The 22,046-nt window shown below is 38.7% G+C and overlaps 1 protein-coding gene across 2 annotated transcripts in view; it reads left to right on the top strand.

Annotated features, from left to right (window-relative positions):
* Positions 1–20,466, top strand: part of CFAP58 (cilia and flagella associated protein 58) — a 114,329-nt gene extending 93,863 nt beyond the window's left edge. For both annotated transcript variants that reach the window (XM_017944308.3, XM_003904228.4), the window contains exons 16-18: positions 9,949–10,068; positions 12,318–12,451; positions 19,734–20,466. In XM_017944308.3, coding sequence (XP_017799797.1) covers positions 9,949–10,068; positions 12,318–12,451; positions 19,734–19,842 — 363 coding nt within the window. In that variant the 3' untranslated portion in view covers positions 19,843–20,466. The remainder of the gene's footprint in view (positions 1–9,948; positions 10,069–12,317; positions 12,452–19,733) is intronic.
* The last annotated feature ends 1,580 nt before the right edge of the window (positions 20,467–22,046 follow it).

The following is a 22,046-nucleotide window of genomic DNA, read 5'->3' as shown; positions in this document are numbered from 1 at the left end:
GGCTCTGACACCTTCTAGTTGTTTTATTTGGGCAAGTCACACTTCTGAGCCTCAACTTCCTCATCTGGAAAATAGGGATAACAACAATCAGCTCACAGGTTTGTTGTGTGGAGTTATTAAGTAACACATGTGTTGAGCTTAGCACCATGTCTGGCATATTCATAATACCTGATCTAAAAGTGAGAGCTGCTGCTACTGCTTCTATTACTTCTTTCCAGTATTTTTAGTCCAATTCTCCCAAATGTGAGATTGTGCAGGAAAGTAAAGGTTGTCGTAACATAAAAATATTAACAGACAAGCTTGCCATTTATGTGACTATTTCCTACTCATACATTCCTCCCAGCATCATAACCCTTGCCCATCCTGACATCATTGGTCTGTTTCAGTAGAATTGTTTAACATTATTAACACCCAACAGTACAATGCAAATACGATGCAAGGCAACTGTAAAATTAAACTTTGCAAAAGATGTTAGATACCATGAAGTCAATGCAACTTCGTGATGTTAGAAAAATGATATTAGAAAAATGCTGGAATCATGTACAAAGGCAATGATCTAAATTAGGATCTAGTGGAAAAAGAGAAAATTGAACAAGTATAAGTATAGGCACTTCAAAAAAGAATGTTTTAAATATCAAAGAATTAAGAGAGAATTTGGAAGAAATTAATGAAGTTTTTAAATATTATTGCTAACAGAAATATTTTAAAAATACTTGTTCAGAGTATTTAAATAAAATACAAACATTAACCATAAAAGAAATATGTATAAATCTTGCTACATTAAAATTAAGAATGTCTGCTCCCTAAGAGAAATTATAAAGAAAAGCACAAACTTTATATATCTTTCTATATCCAGAATATATAAATAATTACAAATCAGTTAAAAAAAAACTGTATGTGAACAGGCATTTTTCAGAGGAGGAAACACAAATGAATAAACTTGGGAAGAAAATAATCTTATTTTATAAGGAGGGAAATGGAACATTTGATGGGACATATGATAACATTGAGATGCCATTTTACTGTTTCTAGAAGGACAAAAGTTAACATGTCTGTATTAGTTATCTGTTGCTCCACTACAAATGACCATGAATTTCACAGCTTAAAACAACACACGTTATCTCGTAACTTCAGTAGGTCGGGAGTCTGGGTATGGCTTAACTGGGTCCTTTGCTTAGGAATGCCTGACAACACTCAGCAATGGCAAGTATACAAATCAATGGGAATTTTTATAAAGCACTTTGGAAAATAATTTTCTATTACCTTATAGAGTTGAATGTTCATATAGCTTTAAGATGCAGCACTTCCACTCATAGGTCTACATCCTAGAAAGACTTGGACTTGTGAACTTGGGAACATGCAGAAGAATGTTTATAAAAACAAAACCCTGGAAACAACCCAAATACCAACTGACAGGTGAATGCAGAGATTGTGGAATTCTTACCCAGTGGAATATCAAACCAACTACATGAACAGAAACACACAATAACCATAAGATTTATGGTTCAATAAATCTTAGAACCATATTATTGAGGAAAACAAGCTAGCCAAAGAAAACTAGATACACTCAGATATATTTTTATAAAGCTCAAAGCAAAACTAAGTAACAGATATGTGATAAAACTATATGGAAAAATCAAGGCAATTATGATAATGGGTTTCAGAACGGTGCTTACCTTGGATGATGGTTATAAGCACAGGGGTGGGTTGGAGAAGGGAGTACACAGTAGCTTCCTGGTAATGAGAATATTCTATTTCATAAGTCGGGTGATGGGTTTACCCTGAGCATTTATTATCATGCTTTATAGCTGTATATGCTATGTATATTCTTTAGTATGATTGTTACATAATAAAAATTTAAGAAAATGTGCACTATAGTAGTCAGATATATGAAGTCAAACTATACTGTAACATAATGTTGTCAGTTATGTCAAAAAACACCAGTCATTTTAATTGGGGTTTACTGGTTATTTGTTTGTTCTAATAGTAGCACATTATTACAATTAAAATGTAAATTTTGTTAACTATAAGACAAAAAAACCTATGAGTATTAGATCAGTGTTTCAAGGAAAAAAATCTCACTGAAACTTTTATCGTTTGTTTTGAAAATTGGACACCATTTTATTTCATTTCATTTTGGGAGGCTGAGGTAGGAGGACTGCTTGAGCCCAGGAGGTCAGGGCTACAATGAGTTGTGATTGTGCCACTGCAGTCCAGCCTGGATAGCAGAGTGAGACTCTGTCTCAACAACAACAACAACAACAACAACATATTTTCAAAGAAAAATAGCAAAAGCCAATTGGAAACCTACTTACTCTTCAACTCCAATTTTCTTTAAATTTGGAAGTGACTTACTGATTTACTATTTCAAACAACTCCTCTTCTTCCCCTTTAGACATTTACCATCTACTCACGCTAACTTCTCCAGAGGAGACTGCTCTAGCATGTATCTATAGGTCCTTGTTTAGCTCCTTTTACCAAAACGTAGAAAACACAATTCTGTTTTGCATCTGAAGGGCTCTATTCACTAAGAATAGGAAAAAAAATCCTTTGGAATAGCCAGTTAAGTTAAATTTTAAAAAATATCCACATGAATGTGATTTGGTTGGGACAGGAATCCTTTCCTTTGTTCCCGGTAATCTGATACCCATCCTTGAATCCTTGTAATTCATACTCCCTATTCTAGCCAGGTAATGATTTGAATCCAATGATCCAGCTTCAAGGATTGAGCCCTCTCCAGTCCAAACATTTACAGCCAGCAAAACCAAAGGAGAGGAGGCAAAATGTAATCAGAAAAGGTTTCTAGGGAATGAGGACTTATGTCTGTCATCTGCTTAACAGATGTACATCAATAACTATCAACTTCCCCCAAACAAATTTCTCCGTGGTATTCAGATAAGTTTTAGAAATTTAATCATCATGGAGACAATGAATACTATTTAAAATGGATTAACTTCAAGTGGCTTTATCTATTAAATTTGTCCTCTGATAGTGAAGACCTTTTCAGATCCACAAATACAAATATTACTGCTACTTCTTCTCCCACCAAGATGCATCTGAAATATTTCCCTTTCTGTGGCCCACCAAACTGATATCATCTCCACTTTCGAACTTACCTACACATGCATAGTACTCCTAGCACCTCTTTGGGAACATGGCATGACTCTAATTTGTTTTATAATGACTTAGTTATTTGTTTTTCCATAACTGGATACTAAACTCTAGACCTTACTGATTATTTTTTGGTGGGGAGTGGACAGAGTCTCATTCTGTCACTCAGGCCGGAGTGCAGTGGAGCAATCTTGGCTCACTGTAACCTCCACCTCCCGGGTTCAAGTGATTCTCCTGCCTCAGCCTCCCAAGTAGCTGGGATTACAGGTGCCTGCCACCATGCCCAGCTAATTTTTGTATTTTTTGTAGAGATGAGATTTTGCCATGTTGGCCAGGCTGGTCACAAACTCCCGATCTCAAGTGATCTGCCTGCCTCAGCCTTCCAAAGTGCTGGGATTACAGGCATGAGCCACCGCACCCGGCCAACCTTACTGATCTCTGTGTGAACCTAGGACAGTCATGCACATAGAGTTGTCACTAAACAAATACTTAGTTGACTTGAATTTCTCTGGACGTGTTTGATTACTGGCTTTAAGAAAAGTCAACACTGTCATGATTTTTAATACGTGCAAATTCTTTGCATGCATTAAATTGCTCGGTAAGGTGCAAAGTTAAAGCAAGCAAACAGCCTTGGTAACAATGTTCAGGCTAGCCTAGAGCATTACATACTTTGTACTGGATTTTACGTACATATATTTACATTTTGGAAATAAAGTCCCTTGCAAAAAGAGCTTTCAAGAAAGCTTGTGTTGCTTACATCAGAAAGCACCAGAAGCATTTTTCCTATTGTTACAAAAATGGTGAAGGTTAGCGCATGCAAATTTCTCATATGCCTCATAAAACACTTACTCATCTACAGCTAAAGCCAAGAACCACTGTGTAACCAACTAGTTCCCTGCTCATAAGGAACTCGGCTATGTAATTCTGTTTCATCACCAAATGCCAGCATTTCCTATCCTCTCCAGGGGGCTTTACTACTTCATGACATCATAAACAAGATGGGCCCAGAGTTCAGTTTAGCTGACATCTTCGTTATAAAGCCAATAAACAAGAAAGCCCCAAGGTATTAGGCATTATTTTTTCTTTTCTAAAGCTAGATAGAAATGTAATATGTTTACAGAGTTTCTAATTTATTTTTCTGCTGATGAAAACAGGCATTTCCAGATAAATTAGGCAGTGTTCTAGAGTTGCTTTTATATACAGAGGGAAGTAATTTTGCTTAGAATTTTAAATGTAGCTTTTGTCTTCTGTTAAGAATTATGGATGGTAGTCAGGGGATGGAAAAAGGACTGAAACCAAGCAAAGAGGCAAAAAAGTATTGCATTTTTTTTTCAATTCTGGAAAAGAGTTATGTGTGCAATTAGGATTTCTGTGTTTAAGGAGGCTGTTTAAAAAGTCAACACATTATTTAGTTCAGGAATGTAGTTTAAGAGTTTTGCTTACGGCTGAATGTAGTAGCTCATGCCTGTAATCCCAGCACTTTAGGAGGCTGAGGAGGGCAGATCACAAGGTCAGGAGTTCGAAACCAGCCTGACCAACATGGTGAAACCCCATCTCTACTGAAAATACAAAAATTAGCCGGGCATGGTGGCGCGCACCTGTAATCCCAGCTACTCAGGAGGCTGAGGCAGCATAATCTCTTGAACCCGCGAGGCGGAGGTTGCAGTGAGCCAAGATCGTGCCATTGTACTCCAGGCTAGGCGACAGAGTGAGACTCCATTTCAAAAAAAAAGTTATGCTTACATTTTTATATTTATGTGTATCACTATGTACATGCACATACAAGTAGTCTTTTCAGAGCCAATTAATTTGAATACATTTTCAAGTCTTATGAATTTAAGAAAATGTTTGAAACTACTTGAACTATCAGAAAACCTCTATAAACATTTAAGAGATCAAGGCAAGGTTGTATCTCAAGTGATTTTCTGAGTTATACACAACATATATAATAAATAAATATTGCTCAATGTGATGGAACTCATAGCACCAGCTCAGTAAAGTGAATTATGCAAGCTCTGCTAACTGGAAGATGTTATCAAATGGTTTAATTCAAGTAAAAGTTCTCAACACAAATATATCTGTACCTGTATTGATGTATATTGGTAAAATACTGTGGGCATAGTTTGCTGACCGTGTAATTGCAATCAGTGAAATTATTGAGCTTCCTCAATAGAACGAGGAGAGCATAACAGTAGGTGCGAGTTATATAGAGAGAGATCCACCATGGTTCTGGCCTTAAAGGCTCAAAATTCAGTTGGAGAGAGATAATGGGTTTATAAAGATAAAATACTGTTGGTAGTAACATGATGTCTGTTGACATTTTGAAAAACAGGTTTTCTGTATATTCTGCGAAGTAGCTTCTCTCAGAAGTAGTGGTTATTGAATAAAAAAAAAAAATCAACATTATCTTGAACCCACTGGGTAAGGCTGGAGTGAAGGCAAGATGGTATTTCTTTCCTTGGAGTTCTTGGCACTCAAGCATCTGAGTGGGTAGCTTTTGCCCTGGTAGGTGTAGATAAGCATATGTCTTTGGTCTGGAGGAAAGTGGCCTGTTTCACTTGAGTCAGCTTGTTCACAGACTGAGGTGATTATTCCCAAGTCTCACCCAAGCAAATTGATGACTCCAGGGTGAGCAGAATCAATGCACTGGCATTTGCCAAATACAGATTCAGGTGAAAATGGAATAAATTAGTTCCTCTCAGTCAATTATTGCTTCAAGTAGGCAAGCTGAGGAAGAAGGGGTGCTGAGGTGCACACTGAATTTGAACTACATTCTGTTTTCAGCTGAAGATATAAACAGACAGTGACTATAAAACCTTAGCTTGGTGGGAAAAGGAGTTCTGTGAGCAACTCAATTTCTCCTTCTGAATTGTACCTCGAAGAGCACTGACTCTTATTTGCATAGGCTGTTCAGAATATGTCTGGAATTTCCGTTGTGAGGTTACAGACTGCCACCATGTAATAACAACATTATTGGAAGCTAATACCATAATTAATTTCTTACTACTATACTCAGCTGATATTGACAATGAGATGTACAGTTACGCAGCATAACTTGGCAGATTCTTCACAGCAAAAGAATTCATAATCAGATCTGATGGCCTGTCCAATGGAGAGAACAGGTTATCTAGGAAGAGACTATCATTTCAAGGATAGACATAGTATGGTTAGTGCTCTCAAGACATGCTTAGCCAAAGAGAGAGCTACTCTTTTGGTATTAGTAGTTGAACTTGATTCCAGTATAGTTGTTTATAAAATAAATAGTGAGGCATGCTACAAAGTACTATTGCTGTGCATCACCAGCAAACTCTGAATAAAAGAAATGCCAACCTGAAGATGCAATCTCTTATTGGTGGGGAAATAATATACTCTTTATGATTTTCTTATGATGTTTCATTGACATACGGTGCTTCTAACCAAGTGACAAATTAATCTACTAGATTTAAGGAGAAATGGATGTGGCTTAATGAAGAAGGACAGGATATGTATTATAAGGCAGCTGGTTCTGCCACTGCTGGCTTATGGAGAAAATATACATTGGACAGCTAATGAGTCTCTGTTGCATAAGATAGATTCTCTTTATAATAGAATTGCACGCTTTGTCTCTAAATGGGGTTATTATACACACCATTGCACAATGTTTGAAGAGCTTGGTTGGCCCTTGTAGAGGGTTACGAGAGAAATAAATTGGAAGACAATTGTGCTTAAGACCTTCAATCCATCAAGCATTTCATATTTATCCAAATTACTAGCATGTTCTCCCAAAATATGAATCTGTATGATACACAAGGCTAGAATGTTAATGCTGACCAGACTTTGCTTTATCAGACAGGTTTTCCACTGTAAGCATTGACCAAAATTCACACGTGGTGAAGCTGGGCAATACGCATTCCAACCACTGCCCCCATTCCCTTTGCCTCTGCTCTTCATGTATTCCACTATCTTAGTCTCTGAAGTTTCATTTGTTATTTCTTCTATCCACCATGAACACAAAGGGCTCACTTACCCTGAGTTATTTAATTCTCAGAACTTTTTGACTTGACTACCCAGACAGTTTTAGTGGTAATTCAGTTTCTTCACTTTTCTCCATACTTGTGGGCCCTCACTGTTCAGTTGCTCAGCTATTCTTTAGAATAAATCCATTTCAATTAAGGTTACAGCCTAGAAAGAAATACTAGGCTGGGTGTGGTGGCTCATACCTGTAATCACAGCACTTTGGGAGGCTGAGGTGAGTGGATAAAATGAGCCCAGGAGTTGGAGATGAGCCTGGGCAACATAACAAGACCCCACCTCTACATAAAGTACAAAAATTAGCCAAGCATGGTGGTGCATGCCTGTAGTCCCAGTTACTAGGGAGGCTGAGGTGAGAGGATTGCTTGAGTCCAGGAGGTCGAGGCTGCAGTGAGCTGTGATTGCACCACTGTACTCCAGCCTGGGTGACAGAGTGAGACCCTGTCTCAAAAAAAAGAACAAAAAGTAAAGAAAAAAAATATTGGAAGTGATGAAGAAGACCGGATAAATGACAATATCATTCACTCTGTGTCAGAAGACTGTGCTTTCTATTAGAGGACATGGCAGGGCTTATTTAGATGTTGTAGACGGGGAGATGGAGGAGGTGAGTCATGCTCTTACCATCATTACTTTCTAATGTGGCTTTGAACCTGATTCTACCTTCTGGCTTGATTCTTCTATCCATGATATCATGTAGTTGGAATTTTGTAGCTCAATTTTGCCCAAATATTTTCAGGGTGATACCATGTCCTTGAGCCCCAGGGGAAGTTTTGCACAGGAAAGATGATTCTTGGGGTGTACCATCACTAGCTTTTTGACTTGCCAATGGACTTTGGAGGCACCATTAATTCCTGCTGATGCTGAGATCCTCACCTATGTGGTGAGTTGACAATATTTTGTTTCTTTCAAACTTTCTTTTCTGTGTTTCTCTCCTCTCAACCTACCAAGAGTAATTGAAGAGAATTACACCTGTGAAACATTTCAAGATGCTTGGAGTAAGATGATCTTTTCAGTTTAAGACGTTGTTATATCCCAAACCAGACTGCTTTCTCTCTGTCATTGTGAGGTTCTTTCCTTTGCAAGTCTATCCGTACTCTGGTATAGAGAAAGGTGAGCTGAAAGAAATGGACAAAACTGTTTCATGGGCTTCTCCACATATTTATTACCCTCTCCAAATTGAATCTTGAAGCTTTGTCAGAAGTGTTATTTTCCCAACAGAGCAGGTGTTAAGTGTCTATAGAAAATAAACTCACCTCCTGATATCTTTCTCATTGCCTGCTACATCCATTTACTGTGAAGATTATATTGTAAGGTGTGACAAGAGGTGTTGTACAGCAAGGGAAAAATCATCACTTTGTAATTCGATTTGTTCAAGTTCTCTTCTTTTGCACGGGCTTTTGGATTTCCTTGTCATTTGTGGAATTATTTCTTAAATGGTGAGTATCGTTTTCATATGTGTTTTTCCCAAAGCTTATTCCATCCAAATACTTTTTAAGTTGCATACACTCTTCTATAAGTAGAGCTACGTTTTTGTAATGAAGTTTCAATAATTTGGCCAGGGAAAAGGAAAAACCAAAACAAATGCTAAAAATGACTAGTTGATTTTTCTTTCACCTAATTTTTTATGACTTGTATATTCTCTGCTAAAAACAGATTATTTGATAACAATACTAAGAATACTTAGCTGTAGGTAAAAATTAATATCCATTTGACTGAATGTTTCATTTAATGAGAGGGCTTGTGCTTACCACGATTATCTTAAGGAAATAAATGTGTACAGAGACTAATGAGTAGACACACTAGACTTTATCAATGTTTATTGAAATTATTGCAGTTTAGTGATATGGAAATCTAGAATTGAGATGCTTTAGAAATAAATCTTTGCTTGTATGTAATTTCTTTAGTTCAAGGATCTGAAAACACTTTACAAGCAATTAAACTCTAGGATTCAAATGGGGATTTCACATTGTTTATTGTTTAAATAAAGTTACAGAATTATCATTTGCTTAGGGTTTCTAGTAAATCCTTTCTTTTAGGTCTACCAATATGCATACCCGAGTTTCCCTGGATATTTACCTCTTCGCTCAAACCATTTTCAGATTTCTTTTCTTCTCATGCCATCATATTTCTTTTCTTTTTTTTTATAGATGGGGCCTGGAGTGCAGTGGTGCATAGCTCATTGCTCCCTCGATCTCCTGGGCTCAAATGATCTTCTCCCCTCAGCCTCCTAAGTAGCTGGGACTATAGGCATGCACCAAAATGTCCGGCTAATTTTTGTATTTTTCTTTTCTTTCTTTCTTTTTCTTTTTTTTTTTTTTTTTTTTAAATAGAGCCCTGGTCTCACTATGTTGCCCATGTTGGTCTTGAATTCCTGGCCTCAAGCGACCCTGCTGCCTCGGCCTCCCAAAGTGCTGGAATCACAGGCATGAGTCACTGCACCAGGCTATTATATTTCTTGAAAAATTCTCTTTTTTACTTCCTTCCTCCAACTAACTCCTCCAACCAGAGTCAGTCACTCCCTCCTTTTCCTGGCAAGATCTTCTATCCTTGCCCTTGTCTCCCAGTCCTTGTGATCTTATGTTCAGGTAGAGAGGAACTTTCTCTTACTCATTGTCTTATTACTTGTATCCAAAGGTTGGGCACATTCCCGGCCCTTCATAAGGATTTTTCAGTGCATGACTGAATGAATCTGTGAGTGAATGTGATCACTGTGGAGCTGTGAAGTAGCTCGGGCCACTCCCACATTGTGCTGGCCGTGCAGTGAAAGGCATTTTCCCTGTTTTGATGGGGCCGTTTATCTCTGCTCCTGGTTCTGCTCTCTACTAGGAAAAGGAGAAACTCTACATGGAACTAAAGCACGTCTTGGCCCGCCAGCCTGGACCTGAGGCTGCAGAACAGCTGAAGCTCTACCGACGCACTCTGCATGACAAGAAGCAGCAGCTCAAAGTAAGTGGTAGCCCCTGTTCCTTCCTGGCCCCAGGGCAGCCACACTGGGGAGCACACCTGGACAAGTCCACTGCCTCCACACGATGAGCCAGTCTCTCAATGCCACGATCCTCTGAGGTTGGCTTTCTTAGAGCTCTAGTCTAGGACGAGCCCAGCCGACCTCAGAGCTACCCCTCTCTTCCTGGACTATGAGCACCATTTTCCATTTCCAGAAAGAGGCAGGTGAGCAAGAGACGAAAAGATGATGACCACGAAATGGAAATGTGGGGGACAGGGTTTGTATGGATGATCTCAAGATGACTTGTTAGAGTACTTGAAGGGCAGAGATGAGCAAAGGAAATATTTTAACACTATTGCCCAACTGAAGCAGACTGCCGTGCCACGGTGGGTCTCTGGTATTCCATCCCATCTGAAATAAACATACACAGAAGAAGTCCAGCTACTGCCCGGCCCTGAGGGCCTTGCTTCCTGACCAGCTCTCAAATATGTAACCATGAAAGAGAAATAAAATCAGGCAAGATTTTTTGATAGTGTGATTCCCTTCTAAGTCACGTAAGACCCTCAGTTGCAGAGATATGGAGTGTTTTACTTTTATATGTGCCTTTGTAAAGTTTTTCTCAAAAATTGTGCATGTTCACACTATATTTTGAGCTTCACCTCCTAAGCTCTTGGCGTGTCGGGGAAGTTTTACACACAGCCACAGGATGAAGCATGTGCCAGTTGAATTCTGGCACTTCCTGCCCAATGAGGGTAATAATCGTTGACTTTCTGTCTGGGGTAAAATATATGCCACCCTACTAGTATAGCCCTAACCACTTCAAAAACAGGACATTGTAAAACTGCCTCCTTTTATTTTAAAAGGGCAAATGAAACAAGTCTAATTAGAGCATTAATTTTCAATTTGTCACTCTGAATGTTCATTTCACATGAATATCCTGAGACATAATTTGAGTTTTGCATAAGACATAATCTTTTGATTATTTTGTTCCTTTAAAAAATTGAATATTTTAAAGAAAACAAATTATTTTCCGGTTTTCTCAGAGGTAGATATAGATTAGAAAAGCACAGAGCTATCTTATTCACTCAGAGCTCCGGGTTGCCTTCAAAAGCTCACAGGAGCCTTTTGTGAATTTAACCCTTTATCTCAGGAAATCCAGATTTTTCGCTCAAATGAAATGTGACCCCTCGTGAAGAGGTTTAGAGGTGGGTGGTACTGAGCATGTCTGCCAGTTTGTCCTTGATACTTACCTACTCTTTTAGGAAATTCCACATTCATTGTTTAGAAGCAGGGTTTTTGTTTCTAAGAGTTTAACTATTGAGACAGGCTTTTTTTTTTTTTTTTGCCCCCCCCCCCCCAGCATGAAAATTACATTCTTTAGCCCATGGTAACATAGTCAGAATCATTTTCACAGCAGTGAAGAAGAAAGAGTTCAGAAGCAGATGAACACTAAGAAGGCTAAGATCTCCGTTTTATGCAAATCTTTAAAATAGCAAACAAGAGGAAAAATAAATCCAGCCTATTGCATGCCTGTTAGAACTATAGCCTTCCTTTTCTCTTTTTGGTTTTGGTGGGGAGCACACCCCAGCTTTGGCACGTGCTGTGTGCTATGCAGATGAGTGAATCCCCACTCCTCTTGTCCAGCCCAAGACCCGCAGCAGCTACTGAACACAGCAACGGAAGGAAGCAGGTAGTCAGGCTTTGAAGGGTCCCGAAGAACACAGTAAAGAGGGGATAGGCATTCAGCAGCATCACAACCCTGAAAACACATACATTGAATGCTTAGTTAGCAGTGATGGCAGGATGATTTCAGAATAATTTTTTTCATAATCCTCAGATGAATCACACTCTCTAGTGATGTTTTTCTTGAATATTTTCTCTTTTTTTTTAAGGTTTTAAAAGCAATTTTAGATTCTGTGTCTGGGAGTTTATCTGTCTCTATTCATGATATTCCTTGAAGCACATTAGACTATTCATCTGTGAGCCTGTTCGAATGTTGTCTAATAGTTCTTCTTTTAAGTAGGGGAATGATATTTTATTTAAAGTTGCAACCAGATGATGCATCTTCAGCCCTCAGCCAAGTTTCTACTCAGACGTGGACCCTGAGCAGGTGGAAGCATGCAGATTAATTGTGATGCTTGGGCATTGTTTCGCACCTCTAGCTCCACTGCGGTAAATGGTAGCAGATTAAAAGATTTCTCAGAAAAGGATATTGTATCTTTTGTTAACGCCACTTTATTTGTCATGTTAGGTTTTGTCTTCAGAACTGAATATGTATGAAGTACAGAGCAAAGAATATAAATATGAGGTAGAGAAACTTACCAATGAGCTCCAGAATGTAAAGAAGAAATACCTCGCTCAGAAACGTAAAGAACAACTTCAAAAGTAAGAATTAGTCAAACGTCCTATTTGTGCCTATTATCTGCACATAAGAAAATATTTGGTGAACAGTCACAGACTTGCAAGTTTCACTGGGGTAAACTAAGTCGCAGGGCAAACAAATGACGTTCTACCGGTCACTCACTAAGTTTGTATCAGAGCAAGATCAGTGACTCATCTGATACTGAGTCCTCTCCTTGGGATTCTAACAGGGATTCATTAATATCTGTTCATTGGTGGATCTACCATGGAGCAGAGGAAATGTAATACGACTTTTCTCCCCACACTAGTCTATGGTTTGGAGATAATAATGTCATAACTATGTTTGCAAATGAGGTTCAAAATCAGCCTTGAACAGCATATTCACATTTAAAACCACATGTGCTTTTGCTAAGGGACCGGAGCTTCATAAAGCTGTTCTTTCTAATGATGCCCCTGTACCACTATAACTGCTAGTAGTTCACCTATGTTTTTATTTATTTATTTATTTATTTTTGATTTTTTTTTTTTTTTAGTGATAGGGTCTTGCTATGTTGCCCAGGCTGGTCTTGACCTCCTGGCCTCAAACAATCTTCCTGCCTCAGCCTCCCAAAATGTTGAGATTACAGGGTGAGCCATGCCTGCCTAGGTTTTTAGATAGTTATTATCTCTGAACCATCTTCTGTGTCTAGTGACTGACTTCAGCATCTGCTGTGGGGGGTTGATGTGACCTCTTCCTCTAGGAGATGATAATGTAGAGGTGAGGTGAACATTTTGGGTTTCAGGATGCTCCCATGTTGAAAAACAAAAGTTCTCTTCACATTGTTAGTATTATTTGCCTGATCCCAGGGTGAGAATAGGGGCCCAAATGAATTGGGTATGAAATGAACTAGTTTTGAAACTTGGTTTGGCTGCGTGACATTGCCAAAATCATCCAGTTAATTTGGCAGTGACACGTTATGGGCTGAAAGTCATGCTTGGTATTTATCCACATGGACATTTCAGGGACATGGTGAAATATGGCTTGAGTGCATTTGCCTAAGATTCGTTAGTAGCAAAGTTATGTAAAGTAACTGGATGCAAATTCATTTGCCAGTAAAAGTCTGCCCTTCTTGTAAATCAGAATACTCCCCTGTTCCACATTTAGGTGCCAGTTCCATAGTAGAGGAAAATACTGCTATAATTTAAATAAGTCCGTCTTCATGTGTAGGTCTACCAACTATCTGTCTGACTCAGAATCCCTAGTGAGATTTATTAAACATGCAGGTTCCCAGGCCATATTTCCAGATACTTGGATTCAGCAGACTCTGGAAACCTGCAATTTAATAAGCTCCTCAGGTGATTTTCATGCACAGTGAAGCTTCAGAACCACTAATATTAACAATGTAAATTAAATGAATGCTGGAGTGGAAACACTGTATTTTTCTTTTAGGATATCAAGATTGTGCTCATAAAATGTCAACACGGTTAATTTCCACATGAGGCAGGTGTCTAACTCAGTGGTCTTCAAGCTCTTTGATTGTACACCCTTATCAGTAAAACTTTTTTTGAGACAGAGTCTTACTGTGTCACCCAGGCTGGAGTGCAGTAGCACCATCTTGGCTCACTCTGACTCCGGAGTTCAAGTCATTCTCATGTCTCAGCCTTCCAAGTAGCTGGGATGACAAGTGTGCGCCAACATGCCCGGCTAACTTTTTTTTTCTGTTTTTAGTAGAGACAGGGTTTTGTCATGTTGGCCAGGCTGGTCTTGGACTCCTGGTCCCAAGTGATCTGCTGGCCATGGCCTCCCAAAGTACTGGGATTACAGGCATGAGCCACTGAGCCCTCCCAGTAAAACATTTTTGAACTTGCAGCATGTATATGCATATATCTTTAAAATAATTTTTAAATTTCAGAATAGTTTTAGATTTACCTGCAATGTATTTTAATTTATAAATTATATGCAGATACCACTGTCAGTTTGTAACTCTTAGTAAAGCATAATTTAAAAATTTTAAATATAAAAGTATTAATAGATTTATTTATTAATAAATAACAATAAAAAGAAATATAAATTAATAGAATAGAAATAAAAGAAAATAATCAATTAATAGAATTAATATAATAATATCTTCTTTCTTTTTTTATTATACTTTAAGTTCTAGGGTGCATGTGCACAACGTGCAGGTTTGTTACATATGTGTACATGTGCCATGTTGGTGTGCTGCACCCATTAACTCGTCATTTACTTTAGGTATATCTCCTAATGCTATCCCTCCCCCCTCCCCCCTTCCCACGACAGGCCCCAGTGTGTGATATTCCCCTTCCTGTGTCCAGATATTCTCATTGTTCAATTCCCACCTATGAGTGAGAACATGCAGTGTTTGGTTTTCTGTTCTTGTGATAGTTTGCTGAGAATAATGGTTTCCAGTTGCATGCATGTTCCTACAAAGGACATGAACTCATCCTTTTTTATGGCTGCGTAGTATTCCATGGTGTATATGTGCCACATTTTCTTAATCCAGTCTGTCATTGATGGACATTTGGGTTAGTTCCAAGTCTTTGCTATTGTGAATAGTGCCTCAATGAACATACATGTGCATGTGTCTTTACAGCAGCATGATTTATAATCCTTTGGGTATATACCCAGTAATGGGATGGCTGGGTCAAATGGTATTTCTAGTTCTAGATCCTTGAGGAATCATCACACTGTCTTCCACAGTGGTTGAACTAGTTTACAATCCCACCAACTGTGTAAAAGTGTTCCTATTTCTCCATATCCTCTGTAGCACCTGTTGTTTCCTGACTTTTTAATGATCACCATTCTAACTGATGTGAGATGGTATCTCATCGTGGTTTTGATTTGCATTTCTCTGATAGCCAGTGATGATGAGCATTTTTTCATGTGTCTGTTGGCTGCATAAATGTCGTCTTTTGAGAAGCGTCTGTTCATATCCTTTGCCCACTTTTTGATGGGGTTGTTGTTTTCTTGTAAATTTGTTTGAGTTCTTTGTAGGTTCTGGATATTAGCCTTTTGTCAGATGAGTAGATTGCAAAAATTTTCTCCCAATTCTGTAGGTTGCCTGTTCACTCTGACGGGAGTTTCTTTTGCTGTGCAGAAGCTCTTTAGTTTAATTAACTCCCATTTGTCAATTTTGGCTTTTGTTGCCATTGCTTTTGGTGTTTTAGACATGAAGTCCTTGCCCATGCCTATGTCCTGAATGGTATTGCCTAGGTTTTCTTCTAGGGTTTTTATGGTTTTAGGTCCAACATTTAAGTTTCTAATCCATCTTGAATTAATTATTGTATAAGGTGTAAGGAAGGGATCCAGTTTCAGCTTTCTACATATGGCTAGCCAGTTTTCCCAGCACCATTTATTAAATAGGGAATCCTTCCCCATTTCTTGTTTTTGTCAGATTTGTCAAAGATCAGATGGTTGTAGATGTGTGGTATTATTTCTGAGGGTTCTGTTCTGTTCCATTGGTCTATATCTCTGTTTTGGTACCAGTACCATGCTGTTTTGGTTACTGTAGCCTTGTAGTATACTTTGAAGTCAGGTAGCATGATCCCTCCAGCTTTTTTTTTTGGCTTAGGATTGTCTTGGCAATGCAGACTCTTTTTTGGTTCCATATGGACTTTAAAGTAGTTTTTTCCAATTCTGTGAAGAAAGTCATTGGTAGCTTAATGGGGATGGCATTGAATCTATAAATTACCTTGGGCAGTATGGCCATTTTCACGATATCGATTCTTCCTATCCATGAGCATGGAATGTTCTTCCATTCGTTTGTGTCCTCTTTTATTTCACTGAGCAGTGGTTTGTAGTTCTCCTTGAAGAGGTCCTTCACATCCCTTGTAAGTTGGATTCCTAGGTATTTTATTCTATTTGAAGCAATTGTGAATGGGAGTTCACTCACGGTGTGGCTCTCTGTTTGTCTGTTATTGGTGTATAAGAATGCTTGTGATTTTTGCACATTGATTTTGTATCCTGAGACTTTGCTGAAGTTGCTTATCAGCTTAAGGAGATTTTGGGCTGAGAGGATAGAGTTTTCTAAATATACAATCATGTCACCTGCAAACAGGGACAATTTGACTTCCTCTTTTCCTAATTGAATACCCTTTATTTCTTTCCCCCGCCTGATTGCCCTGGCCAGAACTTCCAACACTATGTTGAATAGGAGTGGTGAGAGAGGGCATCCCTGTCTTGTGCCAGTTTTTAAAGGGAATGCTTCCAGTTTTTGCCCTTTCAGTATGATATTGACTGTGGGTTTGTCATAAATAGCTCTTACTATTTTGAGATACATTCAATGAATACCAAATTTATTGAGAGTTTTTAGGACGAAGGGCTGTTGAATTTTGTCAAAGGCCTTTTCTGCATCTATTGAGATGATCATGTGGTTTTTGTCTTTGGTTCTGTTTATATGCTGGATTACGTTTATTGATTTGCATCTGTTGAACCAGCGTTGCATCCCAGGGATGAAGCCCACTTGATCATGGTGGATAAGCATTTTGATGTGCTTCTGGATTTGGTTTGCCAGTATTTTATTAAGGATTTTTGCATCGATGTTCATCAGGGATATTGGTCTAAAATTCTCTTTTTTTGCTGTGTCTCTGCCAGGCTTTGGTATCAGGATGATGTTGGCCTCATAAAATGAATTAAGGAGGATTCCCTCTTTTGCTATTTGTTGGAATAGTTTCAGTAGGAATGGTACCAGCTCCTCCTTGTACCTCTGGTAGAATTTGGCTGTGAATCTGTCTGGTCCTGGACTTCTTTTTGGTTGGTAGCCTATTAATTATTGCCTCAATTTCAGAGCCTGTTATTGGTCTATTTAGGGATTCAACTTCTTCCTAGTTTAGTCTTGGGAGGGTGTATATGTCCAGGAATTCATCCATTTCTTCTAGGTTTTCTAGTTGATTTGTGTAGAGGTGTTTATAGTATTCTCTGATGGTAGTTTGTATTTCTGTGGAGTCAGTGGCGATATCCCCTTTATCATTTTTTATTGCATCTATTTGATTCTTCTCTCTCTTCTTCTTTATTTGTCTTGCTAGCAGTCTATCAATTTTGTTGATCTTTTCAAAAAAACCATCTCCTGGATTCATTGATATTTTGAAGGGTTTTTTTGTGTCTCTATCTCCTTCAGTTCTGCTCTGATGTTAGTTATTTCTTGCCTTCTGCTAGCTTTTGAATGTGTTTGTTCTTGCTTCTGTAGTTCTTTTAATTGTGATGTAATTGAATAATATCTTCTTTCTACCCACAATGGATCATCTCATTCATTTTCTAAAGTTCGTACACTCCATTTGGAGACCAATGGTCTAGTTTACACTGTTACAAACAGCTAGTTTGGCTCTTTATTATCTTTCTAGAGCTGATTAATTTTCTTGCCTTGACCCTGGGATTTGGCCTAGTCTTCTTTGACATTACTGCCTGCTGATCTTGCTCCCTCTCTTTCCCCAAAGCTTGATGGACATAGAGAGCATGAGCTGTCCAGATATTGGCTCAGCCCTTCTTGATGGGCCTGTCCACTAGCACTGTGCTGCCCAGCTGTGTGCCACTTGTGGCCATTTAAATTTAAACAAATTACTGTGAAATCAGTTCCTCAGTCTCACTAGTCACATTTCAAGTGCTTAATAGCCACATGTGGCTAGTGGCTGGGTATAACAGAAAGTTCAACTGGGCAGTACTAGAAAGTTCTAGAAAGCTCTAGAATCTTTGCCTTTACCTGTCCTCTTCTTGTCCTTACACACTTATTACTAGTAGCCACTCTGACCTAGTTAGGGCTCCATTGGTGGTTCCATCTACTTGGTGATTCCTAAACCGGTAGACAAAGATTAGTTCATAGGATAATAGCAAAAAAGATGCTGAAGAAAAAAATATGAAGAGGCAAGAACAAAAGTGCTGAGATGGTATAGACTGGAAGGAAGAAGGCTGAGGGAGTCATTATAATGGTCTATAAATACATTAAAAAGATAATATAAAGGAGACAGTATTCCCATTAGTCAGCTTAGACCAAGCCAGAAGCATTAGGCTTAAGCTCCTTCAGAAAAAGAAAATTCAGGTTATTTAAGGCGAGAGAGGGCAGGGGGAAGGGGAGTGCTGCCGCCTCTAACACCAGTCAAGAGCCAGACGAGTTGCCAAGGTACAGGAAAGAATTTGCTTTGCTGGATCCACTCAAGGCTAAGGCTTTCGTCCTATTTATGGAGAATGGTTTTTCACAACAATGAAATCAATCCTACTGAGAGACAGATGGGTTGATTACCAATCCTCTACAGGTTCTCTCCCAATGGAATAATTTAGAATAATCTCTGTGGATGTTGTCTCCACATATGCCCTTTACAAAATAGCAACTCTTATCATTTTGTACCTTTTACCTTCTTTTGTTTTTCTTAAACACCCCTCTGCTCCCACTGTGATCCCAAACTACACCTGCACCTGCCCCTGACTACCCTACTCAATATCCCCAGGCTGATCTACAGTCTGCAGTACCAGATTCTTTTCCAAAAGACAGTTTGTTCCCCTAGGGTGAGTCATTCATAATTGTCCAATCTAATTGGTTTTGGTCTTAGCAGTTTGCTTAATTTTCATTGTTTAACAGGGATTCCAAAGGTGTTTTCTTTAAGACCCCAAGATAGATAACTTGTGTAGATCTAGGTTACTTCTACAGTAAGCCTGAATATGAGTGTGTGTGTGTGTGTCTGTGTGTGTATTTAAAGGACATCTATATAGAAGTTATACTGTTGATTTTAGGGCAGAATTCTCTTCATCCATTGCCAAAAATACTATTTTATTTATCTTCCCCAGCTTTTCTTGTATCTTAAAACTATTTCTAGTAATAATGGTTGCTTGTCTAGGGTTACAGGAAAATTTGTGTTTTATAAATGTCCAAGTTTGATGAAGATACCTTGTGTGTAGTAAATATTTATAAATTTATACCAGAACTTTGCAATATAAAAGTTGATAAATGATGAATTAGTCATTATAATTGAGCCAAGAAAAAGATTCTTCTGACTGATCTTTGGAGCTAAACAAATGTTTTATAAAACAGGATGATGATTCCAAGTCAGAAGTCACCAAATACACAGCATTTGAGTTATAATGAGGTCTTCTGTTCATATTTAAATAAACATTAGGAGAGCATATTTTGCATTTAATTGTCTTGCCCTAATTTTATGTTTTATCGGTGAACACCTAATTAGATTTAAACAACTACCTTGTCTAAAACTAGAAACTGTAATCAAAGTAGTTTTCAGTGGCTAACACACCCTAGGATTATCAAATGTCAAACTTAGACAAAAAGGATGTTAAGGAAGCTAACTTTCACCTCCTCTATTACAGAAACAAGGACACAGCACCCATGGATAACACCTTCTTAATGGTCAAACCAAATGGCCCTGGTTTTACTGGGGGTGGATTTCCTCTCAAGTCAACCAAGATGAAGTTCTAACCTGAAGCTGCTGGCTGGGTCCAGTTGAACAGCTCATGAAATCTGCTCTGGGACATTTTGGGGGAATCTCAAAGTCCTTGGATCATAGAATCGGTGCTGAGAATCCAGGATGGAAAGAAATGCAGAACTATTATAGTCACATACATATAAGAGGGATGGTGTTTTGTCTGGTCCACGTTGATATTAGCAAGATCATAATTCTCTGTTTTCAGTTAGGCTGACCTATTGCATGAAGCAAATCTTTTGTTGCTACCCCATTGGTTGAAATGTACTAGACCTTAATTTCTTTATTATAGATATTGGTGTACTTGAAGGTTTTATATTTAAAAGTATTTTTGAAATGCAATGCGTCCCCTCTCACCTTATTAACAAGAATCTATTTTAATTATTCCTCATTAACAAGTCATTGCATGAGACGAGAAAGAAGGACAAACTCTCAAGAATTTAAAAAGTGTTTTGAGAATGATTTCTATGTGGAATTTCTTTTCAGGCCTGGAGTAGGAAAATCTATTCCAAAGAGACACACTAATAAATACTTCATCATAAAAAATAAAAAAGAATCTTTGTAGAGATTTTGATCCTTGCTTTGGTAGAGTATGTAATTAAAGTTTAAAGCTACTGTGAGAGATGTTTAACAAGAGCATTTGATTCACAGGAACCAAGACCATGAAATGAGAGATTTGTGCTAGTCTCCTATCCTTTCTAGGCCTCCATCTTCCTCCCAGACTTGAGAACACAATTATTTAGCACAGACATCTGTTTGGCTCCCAGGCATTTTGAACCATTGAATCCACTGTGATTTCTTGTTGTTGAAGCCACAATTATTGGGACATCCATTCAATGTTTTCTCATTAAGAGGTTTCATTCAGTTACATCATGTGAGGACACTCTGGCCATCTCTCTCACAATAACTTGACCTCTGTATTTTAAAAAAATGTTTGAGGAGTAGCTCAGGGATGAACAAGCACAGTGTTAATGGATCATAACATTCTGTTTGTGCCGAGGGACCAAGATTTCCCTTGTGCAGAGCCGGAGTGTTAATGACCTGAGATGTTTGTTTAGACCATACGTGGAGGTGGGACTTCAGAGGGACCTTCTGGATGTCCTGCGTCACCTTCAGTTCACTACATACCAGTCTCCACTCTTAGATGAGGTTCTCTAGAAGCAAACCAAAGACGTTGGTGTCAATGAAAGTGATGTATTATGAAGTGATCCGAGGAAAACCAGTAAGAGGATGGTGAAGTAAGACAGGGAAAGGAAGGAGGCCGAGAAGGATGCAATATTATGTCCAGTTCCATGATGGGAGACTTTGGCTCCATCTTGCAGGAGAGCTCTGGAGACATCTTAGAGTTGTCTCCAGGAGGAATGAGGGGCTGGGGTATATCTCCTGTGCTGTCTGTCATTGGCCAAGGACTGCTCTGGAGGGTCCCCTCTGGTTCTCTCTCCCTGCAGGCAAAGCAGGCTTTGGCAGCTTGGTGGCAGCCCACAGACAGAGAACACAGGTGCTGACTGTTGGAGGTGAAAGTGGTTAAGGGCTCAGGGGGAAATGAGTTGGGCAGTGTCATCCTCTGCTTCTCCCAAATGGGCCCAGTGAGAGAATGCTTACAGATGGAAAGCAACCTCCAGTGTAGCTGATAATGTTTTGAAGAGGTGTGATCATCAGCTCTTTGGGCACCATACAGGCATATAGAGGATGGGACTGTACCCTAGAGAATTTACCAAGAGCATTTTAAACCTAAAAAAATCACAATGGAGCCATTTCCATTTTTGAAAATCACTGATATCTTCCCTCAGAGCCAACCATACTTTGCTTAGACAAAAGACTTTTGCAGGTAAGGTAAGGCAGTTATGACACATATACAACCCTGGAGATTTTTCTCATCTATTCTGAGGCATTTGGAAGCATAGTTGTAGCCCATTTTATTCTGAGTCCTTGGGTGTCTTCATAAGAGGTTCACTTCTATAGGGGAACGGAGTCTGATCTTTGGATCTATCTCAGAATGGCAAAGACTCTGGAGACAGATTCTGGGTTCAAATCCTGACTCATCATAACAACAGGTTGTTTTCAGGATTAAATGAGTTAATGCATGTAAGCTTAGAACAACGTCAGGCACATAGTATTGTTCAGTAAACATCTGCCATTATTACTATTACCTAAAAGATACCAAACATTTTGGAATTAGAGAAGAAAAGTTGTTACATAA

The sequence above is a fragment of the Papio anubis genome, chromosome 11, assembly GCF_008728515.1.
Source record: "Papio anubis isolate 15944 chromosome 11, Panubis1.0, whole genome shotgun sequence".
In the NCBI taxonomy this organism is placed as follows: Eukaryota; Metazoa; Chordata; class Mammalia; order Primates; family Cercopithecidae; genus Papio; species Papio anubis.
This window is presented reverse-complemented; position numbering and strand designations above follow the sequence as displayed.